Raw genomic sequence first — 19,755 nt, 5'->3', positions numbered from 1 at the left:
AGGAGGGGGAGGAAGAGGAGGAGGAGGAAGAGAAGGAGGAAGAGGGGGAGGAGGAGAGGGAGGGGGAGGAGACAATAAGACCCAGGTGGGAGAGGTTGGGAAGGCCCAGGGAGAGATATGCCTGGCACTATTCAGTCCAGGGACACCTCTCCACCTCGTGTCTTGAGGACAGTCTTGCCCGCCTGCCCTTTCTTTGTGTCCAAGTTGCTATGTATCGCTTTCCCTGTCTCTGTCTCTGTTTCTGCCTCAGTCTCCCTCTTGGTTGGTCTCTGCACATCCCTCAATGCATTAGTCATTCTGGCACAAAGAGGAGAGCCTGGATGGATGACAATGGAGGAAACCCAAGTTAAAGTATTCAGGAGGGAGTCCCCTTTCCCCAACTAGCCTCTCCCTCCTCCAGAGCCTGGTTGTTTCTGAGCAGAACTCATGGGGGCTGTGTTTGAGGAAGGACAGTCCGCTCACACCATCTGCCTCCTTACTGCCTCTCTTTGGTTCTTTTTGTTTTTAGTTAGAGTCTGGCTCTGTCCCCAGGCTGGAATGCAGTGGCGCGATCTCAGCTCATTGCAGCCTCCGCCTCCCGGGTTTAAGCGATTCTCCAGCCTCAGCCTCCCGAGTAGCTGGGATTACAGGTGTGTGCCACCACGCTTGGATAATTGTTTTTTGTTTGTTTGCTGTTTTTTTTTTTTTTTTGAGGCAGAGTCTTGCTCTGTCACCCAGGCAGGAGTGCAGTGGTGCGATCTCGGCTCACTGCAAGTTCCACCTCCCGGGTTTTTACGCCATTCTCCTGCCTCAGCCTCCCGAGTTGCTGGGACTACAGGCGCCCGCCACCTCGCCCGGCTAGTTTTTTGTATTTTTTTAGTAGAGACGGGGTTTCACAGTGTTAGCCAGGATGGTCTCGATCTCCTGACCTCGTGATCCGCCCGTCTCGGCCTCCCAAAGTGCGGGATTACAGTCTTGAGCCACTGCGCCCGGCCGTTTTTTGTTTTTTTTTGAGGCAGAGTCTTGCTCTGTCACCCAGGCAGGAGTGCAGTGGTGCGATCTCGGCTCACTGCAACAACCTCCGCCTCTGGTTTCAAGTGATTCTCCTGCCACAGCCTCCTGAGTAGCTGGGACTACAGGCACCCACCACAACACCCAGCTAATTTTTGTATTTTTAGTAGACATGAAGTTTCACCATATTGGCCAGGATGGTCTCAATCTGTTGACTGGTGATTCACCCACCTCGGCCTCCCAAGGTGCTGGGATTACAGGCATGAGCCACTGTGCCCGGCCTAATTTTTGTATTTTTAGTAGAGATAGGGTTTCACCATGTTGGTCAGGCTGGTCTCAAACTCCTGACCCCAGGTGATCCTCCCACCTCGGCCTCCCAAAGTGCTGGGATTACAGGTGTGAGCCACCGTGCCTGGGTCTCTCTGATTCTTGACCCCTCTACCTCCATCCTTGTCTCTGCACTTCCTGTCTCTGCCGGCTGTGTCTTTATATCTCTGCATGTCCCTGACTGTGTCTCTGTGTGTCTTTGGGAGGCCGAGGTGGGCATATCATGAGGTCAGGAGTTCGAGACCAGCCTGGCCAACATGGTGACACCCCATCTTTACTAAGTCTCTCCTTTTCAGGGCTTGGGTTCTCCCTCAGCCTGTCTCTATGTGTCTTTGAAAAGCTCTCTTTTAGCCTGTATCTTTCTCTTCCTGTGTCTGGCCATGTTTTTGTGTCTTTGTCCTGTCTCTGGCTGTGTAACCGGCAGGTCCTGGTCACCTCACCTGACAGGAATCCTTCCCATACTTCTCATCCCCGGCACACAACATGTTCTGGGTGATCTGGCCAGGGTAGGCATGTTCACACTCCTCACGGGGCACCAGGTGGATGTATGCACACTGGATGGTGTCAGGGAAATCACCTGTAAGGAGAGAGATGGGCCAGACTCAGCCCAGGCCTTGCACTCCCCACATCCGCCCCAGCCATCCCCCAACCCCTATAAGTCCTCCATCCCCTACTGGTCCCTCTTTTCCATTGGTTCCCCTCTTCCTGTTTGTCTCTCATTCTTACAGCCCATTTCCATCATACCTGCCTCCTAATTGGTCCCTCTTTCTATCATTCTTCCCTCCCATTGGCTGTCTTCCTCATTAATAGTCTCTTCTCCAGGAGTCCTCATTTCCTATTGGTTTTCCTTTTCTCTTAGGTCCCTCCTCCACTTTTCTCTCTTCCAATGGTCCCACCTTCTTCAGTAGTTTCAGTTGACCTGGAGGTCTCTGCCTCTATTAGGCCCTCCTCTACTGTACCCCTCCTGCTCAGTAGTCCATTCTTCATTGGACACTTCTTGCTCATTGATTCATCTTGATGGGTCACTCTATAACCATTGGTCTTTTCCTAAGTAGCCATGCCCTCTCCCACTGGTTCTTCCTTTCTACTGGTTCTTCATCCAATGGTCCACCTCCTTCATTGGTCCTTTTCTAACTGTCTCCACCCTCCCTCATGGGTCCTCCCTTTCTACTGGCCTTTCATCCAATAGTCTACCTTCCTCATTGGTCCTTTCCTAACTAGCCCTGCCCTCCCTCATCAGGTCTCTCTTCCTATTGGTCTGCCTCCCTCCTTGGTCCTTTTCTAACTGGCCTCACCATCCTCCACTGGCTCTCCCTTCCCATTGGCCCTTCATCCAGTGGTTCACCTTTCTTATTGGCCCTTCACACACAGGCCCACCTTCATGGTTCCTACTGATCTATTGCACCTGTTTTTTCCTCTAGTGACTCCTCTGGACCATTGACCCTTTCCTCTTAGTCCCTCTTCCATCAGCTCTACCCCCATTTACTGTCTCAATTCACATCCTTCAGTCTGCTCTTGTGCTTTATTGGTTTCTCTTCTTCCATCAGTTTCTTCTCCACTATTCCTTCCTGCTCTTCAGTGAATCCTAATCAGTCCTCTTTGACCTCTGGCCTCCTTCCTGATTAGAGTTTCCCCACTGACCTTCCCTATTCATTGAACCTTCATCTTGTGTTCCAACTCTCCCATGCTATTCACCCACTGGTCTACATTTTCCATTGGCTGTTCACTGATTGGCCTCACTCCCAAATTCACCCTCCCTCTCCCTTGACCTTTCTCCTAGTGAAATCTTGTCCCATTGGTCCTTACCATTAGCCCATCTTCCCAGGGCCCCTCACCAGCTGTCCCACCCTCCATCCTTTGGCCCACTTCCCCCAGTAGCCAGTAGCCTGCTCCCCACCGGCCTCCCACTACTGACCATCTGCTGTCTTGCCCCAGCCCAGGATGTGGCAGCTGGTGGTGTTGGCTGAGCAGTCCCTCTCCAGAGGAAGGGGCTGGATGAGTTCAGAGAGCTTGGCTGGGCGTGCCAGGCGCAACAGCATGATGTCCTGGTCATGGGTGGCAGCATCGTAGCCAGGGTGGATCACAGCCCGGACAACAGAACTCTGCTCCTGGGAACTCTCCCTTTGCCGAAGGTTATGCTTCCCCAGGAAGACCTGAAGATTTCTGGGAAGGAAGAGGGCTGGGTCTCACCTGGAGCCCTTGGGCTACAGCTGAGGCTTCAGAGAGGGCTGAGAAGTCATGAATCAGCTGGCCTGCTCCTCCCACAGTCTTCCCCAGCTGAGTAAATGGCAATTCCATCCTTTCAGAATAATCTTGGGGGCTATTCTTCACTCTCTTTATTTCATGCCCTACATCCAAGCTGTCCAGAAATGCTTTTGCCCCTCTGAAGCATATCCAGAATTAGACCACATCTCACCTTTCCCATGGCTACCATTTTGGTTTAAGCTGCCTTTTCACTTCTGACCTGAACTAGAGCAGTAGCCTCCTCACTGGGCTCCCTGCTCTGTCTCTGGCCCCCCACAGTCCATCCTCCACAAAGCAACCAGAACTATTTTAACAGCATAAATTGGTCCCGTGCCTCCCCTGCTCAGCCCCTCCTATGACTCCCATCTCACTTAGAATCAAAGCCAAAGTTCTCAACGTGGTGCACCAGGCCTTGCAAGCACTGTCCCATCATCTCTCAGACGTCTTCTCCTTCCACTCTCCCCTTCTCTCCCTCTGCTCCAGCCAAACACCAGCTTCCCCGTCTTGCCTTGAACATAATAGTGGTCTTACCACCCCAGGGCCTTAGCACTGCTGTTCCATCTGCCAGCAAGTCTGTCCTCCAAGTATCTGCATACCTCACTCCCTCACTGCCTTTAAATGTTGCCTCTCAGGGAAGCCTTCCTTAGTGGCCCAATTAAAATACCAATACCTATTCCAGTAGACAATTCCTATCTCCCTCCCCTGCTTTCTGTTCCACCAGAGAACCTATCACAATCATCTGACATGCTATATATTTATCGTTAAATATTTACTCATTGTATTGTTTCTCCTCCTTGCAGAGCAATGGTGTCCACTAAATGCTACAATGCCATGTTCTCTATCTGCACTGTCCAGAGGTGGCTGGGGGAGCCACAAGCTGCAGGTGACTGTTGAGTATTTGAAATGTGGCTTGTGGATTTTCCATTTCATTCATTTCAATATAATTTGCTATATGTGACTGATGGCTACCACATTAGACAGTGCAGCTCTAGGATGTCAAGATGGGGATTTTTGTTCTATTCAGATATAGTATCTCCAGTGCCTTGATCAGCACCTGGCACATGATAGGTGTTTGATACATATTCCTGAAACAAAGAGAGTCACTCCCTTGCTCAAACGTCTCCCATGGCTCCCCATTGTCCTAAGAGTAAAGCCTGGGCTCCTCCACTTGGCACTGGAGACCCTGTGTGGATCTGGCTGTAGTCACTTTCCAACCTTATCTCCCAGCACCTTCTGCCCCCTAGTGAACGGGGAACTTTCTTTTCTGAGAATACTCAAGATGGTTCTCACCTCAGGGCTGTTATCACTGCCTTTCCTCTGCCCTGAACACTCTTTTCCCATCTTCATGCCTCCACTTGGATTTTATCTCATCAGAAAGTCCTTCCTGACCCTCCTCCATCTAAAGTAGATACCCTTATTCTTTTCCTTCATAATTTGTCATTGTGTGGGGTTTTGAAGGGTTTGCTTCTTTTGTTTGTTTGTTTTTTTGAGACAGGGTCTCGCTCTGTCACCCAGGCTGGATCTGCAGTGGTGCTCTGTAGATCACAGCTCACTGCAGCTTTGAACTCCTGGGCTCAAGTGATCCACCCGCCTCGGCCTCCCAAAGTGCTGGGATTACAGGCGTGAGCCACCACGGCCAGCCCAATTTGCTGCTTCTTTCTTTCCTTTTATTGTTTTTTTAGACAGAATCTTGCTCTGTCATTCAGGCTGGAGTGCAGTGGCGCCATCTTGGCTCACTGCAACCTCCGCCTCCCAGGTTCAAGCGATTCTCCTGCCTTAGCCTCCCAAGTGGCTGGGATTACAGGAGCCCACCACCACGCCTGGCTAATTTTTTTGTATTTTCAGTAGAGACAGGGTTTCGCCATGTTGGCTGGGTTGGTCTCAAACTCCTGACCTCAGGTAATCCACCCACCTCGGCCTCCCAAAGGGCTGGGATTACAGGCGTGAGCCACTGTGCCCGGCCCCCACTTTGCTTCTTAAATAACTGCTTGTCTGCCCCTTTCTGTCCTTGTGCTCCTGAGGGCAGGGATGATGATGTCTCATCCATTGCTGAATCTCCACTGCCCAACTCGAACGTGGGACTTTGCGGGCCCCTTAGTCAATGTGCGTCGAAGGAATGAATGATGGTGGTGAGAGTCATCCCAGGTCTCCTTGGGGTTGGGGGAACCATCCCAGGGATTGTCACTTGCCATTTGGCTGCACCTCAGTTTCCTCATTTGCAAAATGGTGCCAAGAGTCCCTTGTGGTGGGCATTCTGGGAAAGGTGTGTAAATCGCTTCACTCAGCACCTGATTGGTAGTTAGCATTAAACAAGTGGCAGCTTTTGTGAATCCAACTCGTGAGAATCAGCGCCGGGGGTTTTCGTCCTGGGCCCTCCAGCTCCTCCAACTATGCCAGCTTTTTGGATGATCTCATCTAGTCCCATGGCTTTAAATATACCCGTTTGCTGACGATGCCTTCATTTTAACCTCCAGCCCTGACCTCTCCTCTGAGCTCCAGAGGCCTCCCCGGCCTCCCTGCTGGGACATCTCCCAGGCATCTCAAACTCACCGGGGCTACAGCAAAATGTCAGATGCTCCCCTGCCCACACCCAGCCTGTTTCTCTTTCCCTCTCCCCCAGCTCAGAGAAAGACATGGCAAAACACCCAGTTGTTGAGGACAAATACCCAGAATCCAGCCCTGCTTCTTTCCTCTCCCTCCTGTTTCTTGTGGCCAAATTCTGCTGGCTCAGTCACAAAATTCCACATCCCAAGATATTCAACATCCCTCCAGCCCCACTGCCACTGCCTGGGTTCAAGCCACCCTCTTATGTCGCCGGATGAAAGCAACAGCCCCCACATGGGCCTCCCTCCCTCTTCTCTTGCCCAGTCCACGTTCCACGTGGTAGCTTGTAAAAATATAAATCAGGCCAGGTGTGGTGGCTCACGCCTGTAATCCCAGCACTTTGGGAGGCTGAGGTGGGCAGATCACCTGAGGTGAGGAGTTTGAGACCAGCCTGGCCAACATGGTGAAACCCCGTCTCTACCAAAAACACAAAAATTAGCCAGGCAAGGTGGTGCACACCTGTAATCGCAGCTACTTGAGGCAGGAGAATCGCTGGAACCCGGGAGGCAGAGGTTGCAGTGAACTGAGATCATGCCACTACACTCCAGCCCAGGTGACAGAGCAACACTGTGTCTCAAAAAGCAAACAACAAAAACAAAACTGCCCAGTGGCTTCCTCCTGTGCTCAGAATTAAATCCAAATGCCCATCATGCCCTGCAGGTTCCCAAATGATCCGATTCCCCCATTAGAAGGTAAGTTCATGAAGACAGCAATTTTGCTTGTTTTTTTTTTTTTTCCCACTGCTATGCCCGCAGGGCCTGGCACACATTAAGTACTCAATTAAGCAATGACCGAATGCACCTGGCTATCAGATGGCCTTGTGCTGGGATGGGGGGATGCCTGTATCACCTCCTGCCTGACATCTAAAAGATACAAGACACCCTCGAGGTTCAGTCGCATCTGCTGTTCATTTATGGCGTAGACTCACGGTTTTTTGCAGTGGGCAGCTGTGAGGACCCACAGTGGATGGATAAGGACCCCGCCACAGAGCAAGTGACCCGAGGCGTAGAGGGCAGCTTGGTAGGGGTGAGATGTCTTGTCGCAGGGTCCGCCATGCACCAACTTATTCTGCTCCTCTGCCCAGGCTGAGGGAGAGAGGATCTGAGTCAGAGAGGAGTTCTGGAGAAACCATGCGCATTCCCCTCAAGTTGAACTCCAGTCAAGATTGGTCAGGTGTAGTGGCTTATGCCTGCCTGTAATCCCAGCTGAGGCAGGAGAATCGCTTGAGCCCAGGAGTTTGAGACCAGCCTGCGTAACACATTGAGACCTCGTCTCCACAAATAAAATAAAAATAAAAATAAAAATAAATAAAAATAAATTAGCAGGGTATGGTGGCATACACCTGTAGTCCCAGCTATTCGGGAGGCTGAGGTGGGAGGGTCGCTTGAAACCCAAGAGTTCAAGTTCAAGTCAGCAGTGAACTATGGATGACCGTGCCACTACACTCCAGCCTGGGTGACAGAGCGAGACCCTGCCTCCAAAAAAAAAAAAAAAAAAGAAAAACAAAAAAAATCTTCTCTGTATTTCCATTCCCAAACTTACCCCATTCCCATTGCAAACCCAACTGTCTCCCCTATCCCTGGGCTTTCTCCAACTTTCCAACCTACCTCCTACCTCTTCTCCATTTAGATCCCCATCCCTCAAGCCAACCCCGCCCCAAACCCTCATACCTTCAAGCCCACCTCCCACCACCCTCCCCATCTGTATTCCCCACCCTTAGCCTGATCCCCAACGTCTTCCTCATTTCAAAGCCCCCCAACCCCAACCCTGTGCCTATCCCCATCCCCAATACCAGCCTCTTCTCCATCAACAAGCCCCATCCTGTCTGTAAGCCTCCCCCATCCAAATGCCCTTTCCCCACCTGCAGCGATCAGGCTCAGCACCACCATCAGTTTCTTCATGGCTGCTCCTGGGAGGGGAAGCCACATGGTCCATCAGTCACTACCTCGACCCTCCCCCATCCCTCCGTCTGCGCCCTCCGCATCCTCTCCTTCCTCCCTGGCCTGCTACGCTCTCCTGCCTTGACCTCTGTCCTTCCCATCTAGCCTGCTGATTTCTTCTTCCCCAGCCCATGTCTTCCCTCAGAGGAGCCCATGAAAACAGTGCCAAAGAGAATTCAGAACTCCATCCACTGGTCCAGTGACTCATGGGGAAATTCTGATTACATCTTTCTACTTTCTTGCGCGTTGATTTGCCTTCCTGTAGACAGGAAAGGGTTACCCTAGGGGGCCCTAACCTTCTTCTTCTGTATAGGAGTTTTCCTCTGAGCCCGGCTCTGTGCTCAGCGGTCACCCACCCCCCCCACCCGGCAGGTTCTGTGATGCCTGTGATCTTACCTGCTGCAGGCCTCCGGGCCTCTGGGTATTCTTGAGTGCGGGGAAGGAACAGCTTCGAGATGAGGAGGCAGAGAGAGTTAGAAACGCGGGGAGTCATGGGGAGAGAAGACATTCAGATGCAGTGGCACAGCTAAGCGGAGGACGCAGGGGCCGAGGAGCCCAGAGCTGCAGGGACTGCCAGACACACACCCCCAGCTCCCAGGCCTCCCTGGAAGAGGCTGGTTCTGTCCCCAGATGCTTCTGGAACGTCCTTTTAACCCCTGTCTCTCAGGTCCTTGAGCTGGGAGACTGGCTACACCCTTTTCCTCCTTACCCAGGCCTCCCACACACATTCCTCCCGCCCCCATGCTCTGCTCCTGGTGACCCCTGACCAGGCCTCCAGGGAGGGGAGCACTGGTCCCTGAGTGTAGTGAGGGCCTGGGCTCCTGGGTCTCAGGGAGGAGGGGCTGGGGGCCTGGACCCTTGGGACTGAAGGAGGAGGAGCTGGGAGCCTGGACTCCTGGGTCTGAGGGGCTGAGGACTGAACTCCTGGGTCTGATGGAGGAGAGGCTGGGGGCCTGGACTCCTGGGTCTGAGGGAGGAGGTGGGAACTTGGACTCCTGGGTCTGAGGGAGGAGGAGCTGGGGGCCTAGACTCCTGGGCCTGTGGGGTTTGAGGGAGAAGGGGCTGGGGGCCTGGAATCCTGGGTCTAAGGGGCTGATGCCTGGACTCCTGGGTCTGAGGGAGGAGGGGCTGGGACCTAAACTCCTGGGTCTGAAGGAGGAGGGGCTGGGACCTAAACTCCTGGGTCTGAGGGAGGAGGGTCTGGGGCCTGAATCTGAGGCAGAGGAAGTTCTAGTCGGCTCAGTCCTTAGACCTCCAGGTCTTGGAGAAAGCAAGTGTCTGAAGACAAATTCCGGCCTCTGGGGCAAGCAGATGGTGCCCCAGGCCTCCCTGCACCCCCAGCACTCTGTGTGTCACCCAGGGACCCGCAGGCCCTCACTCCGGGCTCCAGAGCCCTCGGGCACCGGGAACCAGCTTGCCCAGGTTCAGTGGGGTTGGGGTGACTCACACACCTGCCCGTAGGTCCCTGTGTGTGCTGCCTGCCGACCTCCGTGTCCCCAGGAGAGAGCGAGCCAGCCCGGCAGGGAGACAGCATGTGTCACCACACTGGCCCCCGCCCCTGCCCCGGGCTGGGGAGCGGGCCAAGGCGCTATGGGGAAAGGGCCCAGGAACAATTGGGCTTTGTCCGCCCCCAGCACCCCAGTGCCATGCTCCCAGCAGCTCCGCGCCTCAACCTCTCTTCCGGCGGGCAGGCGGGAGGGCGGTTACATCAATGGCTTCCTTTTGTCCCTGTCTGACAGTCCTCCTTTGCAGTCTCTGACTGCCCACCCGGCCCTGACTGGAGATTTCGGCACTCTGCATCCTCCTGGTCCTGCTCCTCCAAGCCTGCCCACCCCTGAGGTCTCTCGCTCCATCTGTCTCACTGGCCATGGAGGGAGGGGGCTTCCGTCTCTCTCTCTCTCCCATCTCAGTCTCTGTATTTGTGTCTCTCTACTTTTTTTCTCCACTTTATTTTGTCCCTGTCTCTCTCTCTCTTTTTTCTCTCCCTTCATCTCTCTTTCCTTCCTTCCTTCTTTTTTTTTTTTTTTTTGATGGAGTCTTGCTCTGTTGCCCAGGCTGGAGTGCAGTGGTGTGATCTCAGCTCACTGCAGCCTCTGCCTCCTGAGTTCAAGCAATTCTTCTGCCTCAGCCTCCCGAGTAGCTGGGATTACAGGCACCCACCACCATGCCTGGCTAAATGTTTTTTGTATTTTTAGTAGAGAAGAGGCTTCGCCATATTGGCCAGGCTGGTCTCAAACTCCTGACCTCAGGTGATCCACCCACCTTGGCCTCCCAAAGTGCTGGATTACAGGTGTGAGCCACTGTGCCTGGCCTCTCTCCCTTTCTTTCCCCTTGATTCTCTGACTCTCCATGTTTATCTTCCCCTGGGTCTCTTCTTAGATTTCCCCTGGGGAAGCATTGTGTGTGCCCAGAAGGGAGTCAGGTTCCCCAGGAACTAGCGGGGATGATTCCTGAGCGACGAGGAAGCTAGCAGGATGCAGGAGGACTTGAGGACTTATTGATGAGATACAGACACACAGTGAGGAGCATGGAGCTTAGCGGAAATCGGAGAGCACTTGGGAGCGGAGCTGTGATGAGATGGTGCCGCCGGGCAGTGGCAGAGGAATCCGGGAAGACTTAGGGAGGTGCCTTTGAACTTGGGCCTAGAAAGCTGAGCCAGGCGTAGGTCAGGAGGAGAGGCTGTGAAAATGCTGGCCTGGGTGCACATGGGAAACTCAGGCAGTGGTTGGGGTGGTTGGTATGGGCTGGAGGGTGAGGGTGTGTGTGTGGCAGAGTGGAGGGAAATGAGGAGGGGGACGTCACTGGGTAATAAGGACAATGATAGGAATGAAGTCTGGCTCAGCATCTGCTTGGCCTGGGCATTACAGGTCACTTTTTAAAAAATTCTTTTTTCTTTTGAGACAAGGTCTTGTTCTGTTGCCCAGGCTGCAGTGCAGTGGCACGATCCTTGCTCATGGCAGCCTCAACCCTCCTGGGCTCAAGTGACTCTCCCACCTCAGTCTCCCCAAGAACTGGGACCACAGGCATGAGCCACTGCTCCCAGCCACCCTTCTATTTCTCTTGCATTGAATCTAATTGTCATCTTGCATTGCCCAGCCCCCATCACTCCAGGGAAGAAGACTACTTTGGTGTTCAGTATCCTCTCTGGGTGCTCCCTCTCACACTTGGTCCCCACTGACCTCAGCATCTTCTTCTCAGGACCTGCCATCCTCACAGACAGCAGGTCTGATGTTGCACAGCCCAGTGGCCAGGCCCTATCCCTCTGCCTCCTCTCTCTGGGGCATCCCTTCCTCTCTGCCCCCACACCCCCAACCCCAACTCAGAGCTGCACCCTCTCCCTCCTGGACCAGGATCCCTCTGTACTCTGTATCCCTCGCCTGACCCCAGAGAGGCCTTCCTGTGCCTTGTGCTGACCTTCCCCCTCCTCTCACAGCCCTGCCCTGGGCCCCCATCTCTCTTGGGACCAAGTCCCATCCCCCCAGCCTGGCGTTTGAGGACCTTTAGCATCCAGAGAAGCCCTGGCCGATGAAATGTGATGCCAAGCACGCATGCACATTTATGTTTTCCGATCACCACACGTTTTTTTTTAAGTCAGAAGATTTTTTAAGTGTCCTTACCACAAAAACTAAGGGTGTAAAATAATGCATATGTTAAATAGCTTGGTTTAGCCATTCCGCAATGTATACATACATATATCAAACATGATGTTATACACCAGAAATATATACAATTTTTACTTGTCGATTAAAAAATAAATGTAAGGCCAAGCATGGTGGCTCATGTCTGTAATCCCAGCACTTTAAGAGGCCAAGGTGGGTAGATAGCTTGAGTCCAGGAGTTCATGACCAGCCTGGGCAACATAGTGAGAAACCATCTCTGCAAAAGGCAAAAAAATTAGCCAGATGTGGTGGTGCACACTTGTAGTCCCAGCTACTCAGGAGGCTGAGGTGGGAGAATTGTCGAGCCTGGGAGGTCAAGGCTACAGTGAGCTGTGACTGTGCCACTGCGCCCCAGCCTGGGCAACAGAGCGAGACCCCAACTCAATAACAATAATAGATAAATTTAAAAGAAAGTAAAAATTAAGAAGAAACAGGAGCAGCTAATTCTAATAGTTCGTGGAATTCAATATATCCAAAATATTATCATACTAAATAAAAATAAGAAAATTAGTAAAGGGATTATTTGCCCTTCTTCCTTTTTGGCACCCTGAGTGTTTGGAATCTGTTGTGTCATATATATTTACAGATGTCTCAGTCGGAGCTCATTTTAAGCCATCAAGAGCCCTGGACATGGCTGGACAAGGTGGCTCATACCTGTAATCCAAGCACTTTGGGAAGCAGAGGTGGGAAGATCACTTGAGCCTAGGAGTTCAAGACCAGCCTGGGCATTATAGTGAGACCCTATCTCTCTAAAATAAATAAATAAATACATAAATTACCTAGGTGGCACACATCTGTGGTACCAGCCATACAGGAGGCTGACGTGGGATAGTTCCTTGAGCCTGGAGGCCCAGGTTGCAGTAAGTCATAATCACGCCACTACACTCCAGTGTGACAGAGTCAAACCCTGTCAAAAAATGTTTAAAAAGAGTCTTGAGTGGTGAGTGGCCCTCACACTGCATGACACAGCTATGCCTACATCTCCGTGTGGCTCCAGCTTTCTAGAGCACATCAAACTTCCCTGACCCGTGCCGTGCCCTCTGGCTTCTGGCCCTTCGCTGAATGCTATTCCCTCTTCTTCTTGAGACGGAGTCTCATTCTGTCGCCTAGGCTAGAGTGAAGTGGCATGATCTCTACTCACTGCAACCTTTGCCTCCTGGGTTCAGACGATTCTCCTGCCTCAGCCTCCCAAGCAGCTGGGATTACAGGCACATGCCACCATGCCTGTATTTTTAGCAGAGATGAGATTTCACCATGTTGGCCAGGCTGGTCATGAACTCCTGACCTCAGGTGATCTGCCCACCTCGGTCTCCCAAAGTGTTGGGATTATGGGCAGGAGCCACCGCACCCGGCCTATTCTCTCTTCTTAGCATGTTTTTCCCACCTTTTCCTGGCAATAACCTGTCCTTCAAGTCTTTGCTTGGACATTACTTCCTCCAGGAAAACTTCCTTGAACACCACCCAACCTCCACCTACTCATTTGCTCACGTAGGTTCCCACAGCAGGTGTCTCCCTCAACTCACCCTGGACGGGGGACACCTGGATTGACATTCGTCGTCTCTTCCACTGGACCATGAGCTCCTTGAGGGCAGGTACGGGACTGACTCATCCCTGTGTCCCAAGCAACCACACAGGACCTGGCCCAGAATCAGCCTTAGGAAAGACTGATCAAATGACTAAATGACTTTATCACACCCACTCCCATTTTACAGATAAGAAAACTGAGGCTCAGAACAGGAAGTTCATTGCTCAACATCAAACATCCAGGAAATGGTGGAGTCTGAATGGGAACTCAACTTCCGACACGGCAGTGGATGTGGCCCATCCCTCGGTGGCCTGGCTGGGTCTATCTTATGACAGTACGAGGTGAGTGAACTTGGGAGGAATTGTTGAGAGCTGGGTGGGGAAAGAAGGGAGGTGTTAGGCTGTGGGGAGTGGAGGGACTTTGAAGAGAAAGAGATTCCTAACTCTACTACTTCTGTGGTGACCTTCATGGTTTGCCATCTCTGCACACTTTGAATGCTTATTTACTGGATATTTTGCTCCAGATTGACTTGCTCTGCAAAAATCTTCCATACATAAATTCTTTTGTCTGGGTGCAGTGGTTCATACCTGTAATCCCAGCACGTTGGATGGCTGAAGTGGGAGGATTACTTGAGCTTAGGAATTAGAGACCAGCCTGGACAACATAGTGAGACCCCATCTCTACTAAAAAAAAAAAAAAAATCAGCCAGCTACTCAAAAGGCTGAGGCAAAAGGATTGTTTGAGCCCAGGAGATTGAGGCTGCAGTGAGCTATGATCATGCCACCACACTCTAGCCTGGATGATACAGCAAGACCTTATATCAAAAAAAGAAAAATGTATAAGGAAACTTCATGAGACTGTAAGCAGAAAAAAGTGCCAGAAATCATAAACAATAAAACCCAATGCCTAGGCCAGGCGCGGTGGCTCACGCCTGTCATCCAAGCACTTCGGGAGGCCGAGGCGGGCGGATCGCCTGAGGTCAGGAGTTGGAGACCAGTCTGACCAACACGGTGAAACCCCATCTCTACTAAAAATACAAAAATTAGCCGGGCATGATGGCAGTCGCCTGTAATACCAGCTACTTGGGAGGCTGAGGCAGGAGAATCACTTGAACCTGGGAGGCGGAGGTTGCAGTGAGCTGAGATCGTGCCATTGCACTCCAGCCTGGATAACAAGAGCAAGACTTTGTCTCAAAAACAAAACAAAACAAAACTAAAACTAAAACCAATGTCCAATGAAGGCTTACCCTGTGCCATAAAATGTTTGAGCGCTTTCTGTATATTAACTTATTGAATCTCTGTAATAACCCTAGAAATAGGTGCTTTTTCTCCCACTTCAAGGATGAAGGAACAGGGACGGGGGAACTAATGAGCTTAAAGGAAAATAGCTTGTAGGGGCTAGAACTGGGATTCGAACCTAGGAAGCCAGGATTCGGAGCTAATCCCTTAACTACCACACTATATTCCTTACCCAAAGAAAAATGAATTACTTAAAAAAAAAATCAACATTAGTACCATCTCAATCACTGCAAACCAATCTACCTGTACCTTGCATATAGGAGAGCAGAGGGCCACGGCTGGGGATCTCCGGGCTGACTTAGTGCAAATGCAATGTTTTGTTACTTTTAAAAATTCTAGATTGAATATTGGAGTGGTTTGCAGAAGAGAGAGAAAATGTTGATAAAACTTCAGGGGAATGAGTGGTTGAAAAATTTTGACATTCTTTAAACTTGGCAGGCCCAGAAACAGAAGGGGTTGGGGCCCTGGACTCCTGGGTCTGAGGGAGGAGGGGCTGGGGACCTAGACTCCCAGGTCTGAGGGAGGAGGGGCTGGGGAGGAGGTCTGGACTCCTGGGTCTGAGGGAGGAGGGGCTGGGGGATCTGGACTCCTGGAACTGAGGGAGGAGGGGCTGGGAAGGAGGCCTGGACTCCTGGGTCTGAGGGAGAAGGGGCTGAGAGGGGGCCTGGACTCCTGGGTCTGAGGGAGGAGGGGCTGAGAGGGGGCCTGGACTCCTGGGTTTGAGGGAGGAGGGGCTGGGGGGCCTGGACTTCTGGGTCTGAGGGAGGAGGGGCTGAGAGAAGCCTTAGACTCCTGGGTCTGAGGGAAGAGGGGCTGGTGGGGGTGTCTGGACTCCTGGGTCTGAGGGAGGAGGGGTTGGGGGTGGGGCCTGCACTCCTGGGTCTCAGGGAGGAGGGGCTGGGATCCTGGACTCCTGTGTTTTGTGTGTTAGCCTCCTATATGGGAGAATCAGAATTAGTGGCTGCAGAATTTCTGCAATATGACAGGGCTGGGGTGCCTGGGTTAGGAGAGACTCAGAGGAAGATGAGATAAGGAGAGGAAGGATCTGGAGGATGTTGGTGGGGACAGAATTCTGGGAGAGAAACAGGAAGAACAGGTAGGAGGGGCGCGTCCTGGGCTAGAGTGGCTCCTCGGTCAGCAGTGTCTGAGGTGTGACCACACAGAGGATCTTTGATGTTAGAAGGCTGGAGGTGTGGCCAGGCTCTGAGTCACAGAGGACTCCTCCCTCATCCTACTCCCTTCCCGAGGTTCCTTTCCCTCCCTTCTTGGGGAGCAGGTGCCACCGTCTTCCTCCAGCACTGTTTGCTCACTTCTGGCAGACCCCTGTGGGAGCCCTGTGTCCTGTCTGCCACCATCCCAATCCCAGTGAAAACTGCCTGGCTCCCTCCTCACTCGTCACTCGTGAGATATTCAGAAACAATTTCACACCCCTTCCCACGCTGATGAAGTCTGCCTGTTCTCTCCTCCCTCCTCCCCTCCTTCTTCCTCTCTCCATCCTTTCTTCTCTCTCCCATTTTACAGGAAGGAAAAACTGAGATCTGAGAAACGGAACTATACCCTGGAACAGGGCGGGCAGGACCAGGGCTCAAAACCAGTCACATTTTTCTTTCTAGGCTCCCTTCCTGAAAAGTCTCCTCTCTCCAACCACAGATCTTCAGACGTTTTTTCCCGCCTTTATTTTTCATGTTATAAGAGCGCACATTCAAGGAAAAGTACACAGAAGGAAGGAGACACCTCATGATGACCCCAGTATGCAGTCTGGGACATGTGTGTTCAGATTTGATTCTGTGAATATTTTATTTTTTATGGTTAAGTTCACATATGTATATATTTTTGTCTCTTCCTTTTGCCATTTAGCATCATATAGCCTAAACATTCTTGCATAATACTAACAATTCTGTCTAAGAATCATTTTTAATAGGTTTATAATATCATCGTGGGCTGGGCACGGTGGCTCACACCTGTAATCCCCGCACTTTGGGAGGTCAAGGTGGGTGGGTCATCTGAGGTCAGGCGTTCAAGACCGCGCTGACCAACATGGTGAAACCCTGTCTCTGGTAAAAATACACAAAAAAATTAGCCTGGTGTGGTGGTGCACACCTGTAGTCCCAGGTACTTGGGAGGCTGAGGCATGAGAATCACTTGAATCCAGGAGGCAGAGGTTGCAGTGAGCCAAGATTGCATCAGTGCACTGCAGCCCGGGCAACAGAGTGAGACTCTGTCTCAAATAAAAAAAAATCATTGTGCCAAGCCAGACTATTATTTAAGCCATTCAGTACTTTTGGAACATGTTTGATGTTTTCACTTTATTTCTGTGATAAATAATATTATGATAAATTCAAGTCTTGTTTGACATTTTGGATTTGTTGTTGTTTTTAGTAGGTTCTTCCTAAGACTAGCGTTACTGGATCAAAGGTGGTGAATAAGGGTCTCGGTGTACGTTGACCAACTGTCTTCCATAAAGATTGTAGAACGTCCACTTCCAGTGTTTGAGAGTGCCCGTCTCACTGAGTCTTCTCCAGCACTGAGGGTTTTGTTTCCTTGTTTGTTTTGGTTTTAGGTCTTTACCAATTTGATTGGTTTACAAACAGGGCCTGAGGTTTAAATATATCTCTGAGGAAAGGTAAAGTCAAATATGCCTTTACGGGTCACCAGCGTCCTTACTCCTGTGCATTTTCGGTTCGAAGCACACTTGGTGGGGTGTTAGCGATGCTTTTTCATGGTGTCATTTATCCACTTGGTGAACTTGCAGACTTGAGTGTAGACTCCTGGGTCGTTGGGTTGGCCACAAGGGAAAGTTCCCCAGGACACCAGACCTTGCAGGGTACCTCTGCACACCAACGGTCCCCCCGAGTCACCCTAGAGGGAATACAGCCGGAGATTAACTTTGGCTTCAGATGAAAACCCAACTCATTATCATACATTCCTCAGTTATCGGTCTTTGTCTTGCAGATTATGGACTTCCAACACAGCCAATGAGAAGAGACTCATTGTCTCTGGGGACCAATGGGAGAGCTAGTGCTAGGAACACACTAGGTCCTTTGAAGACACTGGTTTGACCCTTGGCCAATGAGATCAATTGCAGAGAAGGGGTGGGGCTTCCGGATCAGAGCACTCTTTATTTTCCAATGTTAAGGACCCTGCTCCAAGCTAGTGGGAGAAGAAACATCATCTCCAAAGGGTGGATGCATGCCGTCTTGCACAGGAAAGGGGGACACGATGGTCTTGGAGACCAGGGTCAAGACCAATTACATAATTTACAGGGCTTGGTGCAAAATGAAAACGCAGGGCTCTTTGTTCAAAAATTATTAAGAATTTCAAGACAAGAACAGGAATGCATTAGACTAAGTTTGAGACCCTTCTGAGTGTGGGGCTCTGTGTCAGTGCAGAGCTTGCACATTCATGGAACTGGCCCTTACCAGGGGAGAAGGGGAACACCCTGTTCTCTAGGACAGTCATCTCTCTCCCATCACCTCTATCCCTAACACTCACCATCCCACATCCCCTGAGAGCTGGAGGTGCAGATGTGAGCAAGGAGGATGGGTGTGGAGAGACAGAGAGAGTTGGAGGTGGAGAAGGAAGAGGGAAAAGAGAGAGAGACAAAGAGAGATGGGGAAGAGGGAAACGGTATGGGGAGAGAGAGAGACAGACAGATGGGGTGGAGAAGAAAGAGGGAGAAGACAGAGACAGAGAAGGGGGCGGGGAGAAGGTGTGGGGATGGGGAGAGGAGAGACAGACTGGAAGAGAGGAGGAGAATAAAGAGAGAGAAAGAAAGACAGATGAGGGAGCAGGTGGGGAGAGGAGAGGTAGAAGAGAGAGAGAGACAGAGGAGAAAGGAGAGGGCAAGGGGAGAAAAGGGAGAGAGATGAAGAGAGACAGAGAAGTGGGGGAGAGAGAGAGGAGAGGGCCAGAGAGGAGACAGAGAGACAGGAAAAAAGAGAGAGGAGGGGGGCAAGGGGAGGAGAGAGAGGGAGGGGAGAGAGAGAAGCGAAAGAGAGAGAAGCGAGAGAAAGAGGGAGAAGAGAGAGAGCAGAGAGGAGTGGGTAGAGAGACAGCAAGGGAGAGAGAGCAAGCTAGCTCAACACAGAGAAAGAACAAAGAGGAAAAGGATGAAATGAAATTATGTCACAAAGAGAGATGTGGGAAGACTGTTCAGAAACAGAGAGGGGATGACAAAAGGCCAGGAAGAGGGAACAGGGAGGAGGTGGAGGGAAAGAGTGGTTTTCCCCGGGACCAGGGCCAGGGTCAGTCGAGTGAGTTATCAGCTTCAGGCACAAAATCTCAGTAACTGTAACACATAATACTTCGATGCAGTATTTAACAAAATCAAATCTAATACATAAAACTGCATGATGGACAGCGTATCCACATTTGAAATGAAGACAGCGCCAGTCGCCAGTACAGCACTGTGCTGAGCCACGCTGGCACCTACGGTGAGGGGAAATTCAGTAAGATTTACCTGCTCTTTATTTAAAATGGAAACATTTTATCCATCGTGGACTGCTGTGTTAATTTTATTTTTTATTTTTAAATATTGCATTGTGATTTATCTCAATCACTGAAGTTTTCGGCGCCCCCTTAAGGTTTGGGCCTGGGACCAGCACCTCACTCTCCTTCCCTGGTCCCACCCCCACTTTCTCACCCCTATTAAACTCTCTGTCCCATCCCCAGGGGCCACATCAGCCCCTAAGTAAGCTCCCACCCCTGACCTAGGCAGAGAATGAGGTGAAAAAGGCTGAGGAGGCCAGGTCTCGGGGGAGGGCAAGGCCAGGCTCGGTGCCCAGTCACTTGGGTCAAGCTCTGCCCCTGGGGCATGCAGACAGGGTACCCAGGACTGGGGAGGAATTGAGGGGGAGAGTCTCACATTGCAGGCGTTTTTCTTGGAGTTGGGGATGCCAGCGCACAGCATGGAATTTCCCAGCATGTCCTTATAAACCTTCGTGCAGTCCTGGGAGGAGATGAGCTTGACATCCACGCACATGAGGTCAGAGGGAAAGGTCACTGCAGGGAGGGAAAGGTCACTGCAGGGGGCAGGGGGAGCTGTCAGTCAGAGAGGATGGGGTGAGGGCCAGAAAGGCTGTGGCCCAGGCTCCTGGGTCTGAGGGAGGAGGGGCTGGGGGCCCAGGACTCCTGGGTCTGAGGGAGGAGGGGCTGGGGTCTGGACTCCT

General features: G+C 51.6%; 2 protein-coding genes across 4 annotated transcripts in view; both read right to left on the bottom strand.

Annotated features, from left to right (window-relative positions):
* Positions 1 to 9,728, bottom strand: part of KLK6 (kallikrein-related peptidase 6) — an 11,301-nt gene extending 1,573 nt beyond the window's left edge. Inside the window, exons 1-6 of one of the 3 annotated variants that reach the window (XM_011946283.1) lie at positions 9,557 to 9,728; positions 8,502 to 8,553; positions 8,027 to 8,074; positions 7,094 to 7,250; positions 3,233 to 3,480; positions 1,758 to 1,894 (exon numbers count right to left, since the gene is read on the bottom strand). In XM_011946283.1, the coding sequence (XP_011801673.1) occupies positions 1,758 to 1,894; positions 3,233 to 3,480; positions 7,094 to 7,250; positions 8,027 to 8,066 (582 nt within the window). In that variant the 5' untranslated portion in view covers positions 8,067 to 8,074; positions 8,502 to 8,553; positions 9,557 to 9,728. Of the gene's footprint in view, positions 1 to 1,757; positions 1,895 to 3,232; positions 3,481 to 7,093; positions 7,251 to 8,026; positions 8,075 to 8,501; positions 8,754 to 9,556 lie in introns of those variants that run through there. The other 2 variants (XM_011946284.1, XM_011946282.1) reach the window with 2 other exon arrangements.
* A 7,103-nt stretch (positions 9,729 to 16,831) lies between these two features.
* KLK7 (kallikrein-related peptidase 7) overlaps positions 16,832 to 19,755 on the bottom strand; it is a 5,932-nt gene continuing 3,008 nt past the window's right edge. The window contains exons 4-5 of the mRNA XM_011946499.1: positions 19,452 to 19,608; positions 16,832 to 17,446 (exon numbers count right to left, since the gene is read on the bottom strand). Coding sequence (XP_011801889.1) covers positions 17,291 to 17,446; positions 19,452 to 19,608 — 313 coding nt within the window. The 3' untranslated portion in view covers positions 16,832 to 17,290. The remainder of the gene's footprint in view (positions 17,447 to 19,451; positions 19,609 to 19,755) is intronic.

This window comes from Colobus angolensis, unplaced genomic scaffold (assembly GCF_000951035.1).
Source record: "Colobus angolensis palliatus isolate OR3802 unplaced genomic scaffold, Cang.pa_1.0 Scaffold25, whole genome shotgun sequence".
NCBI classification, from domain to species: Eukaryota; Metazoa; Chordata; class Mammalia; order Primates; family Cercopithecidae; genus Colobus; species Colobus angolensis.
The sequence above is the reverse complement of the archived record's forward strand: the minus strand, read 5'-3'. Positions and strand labels throughout refer to the sequence as shown.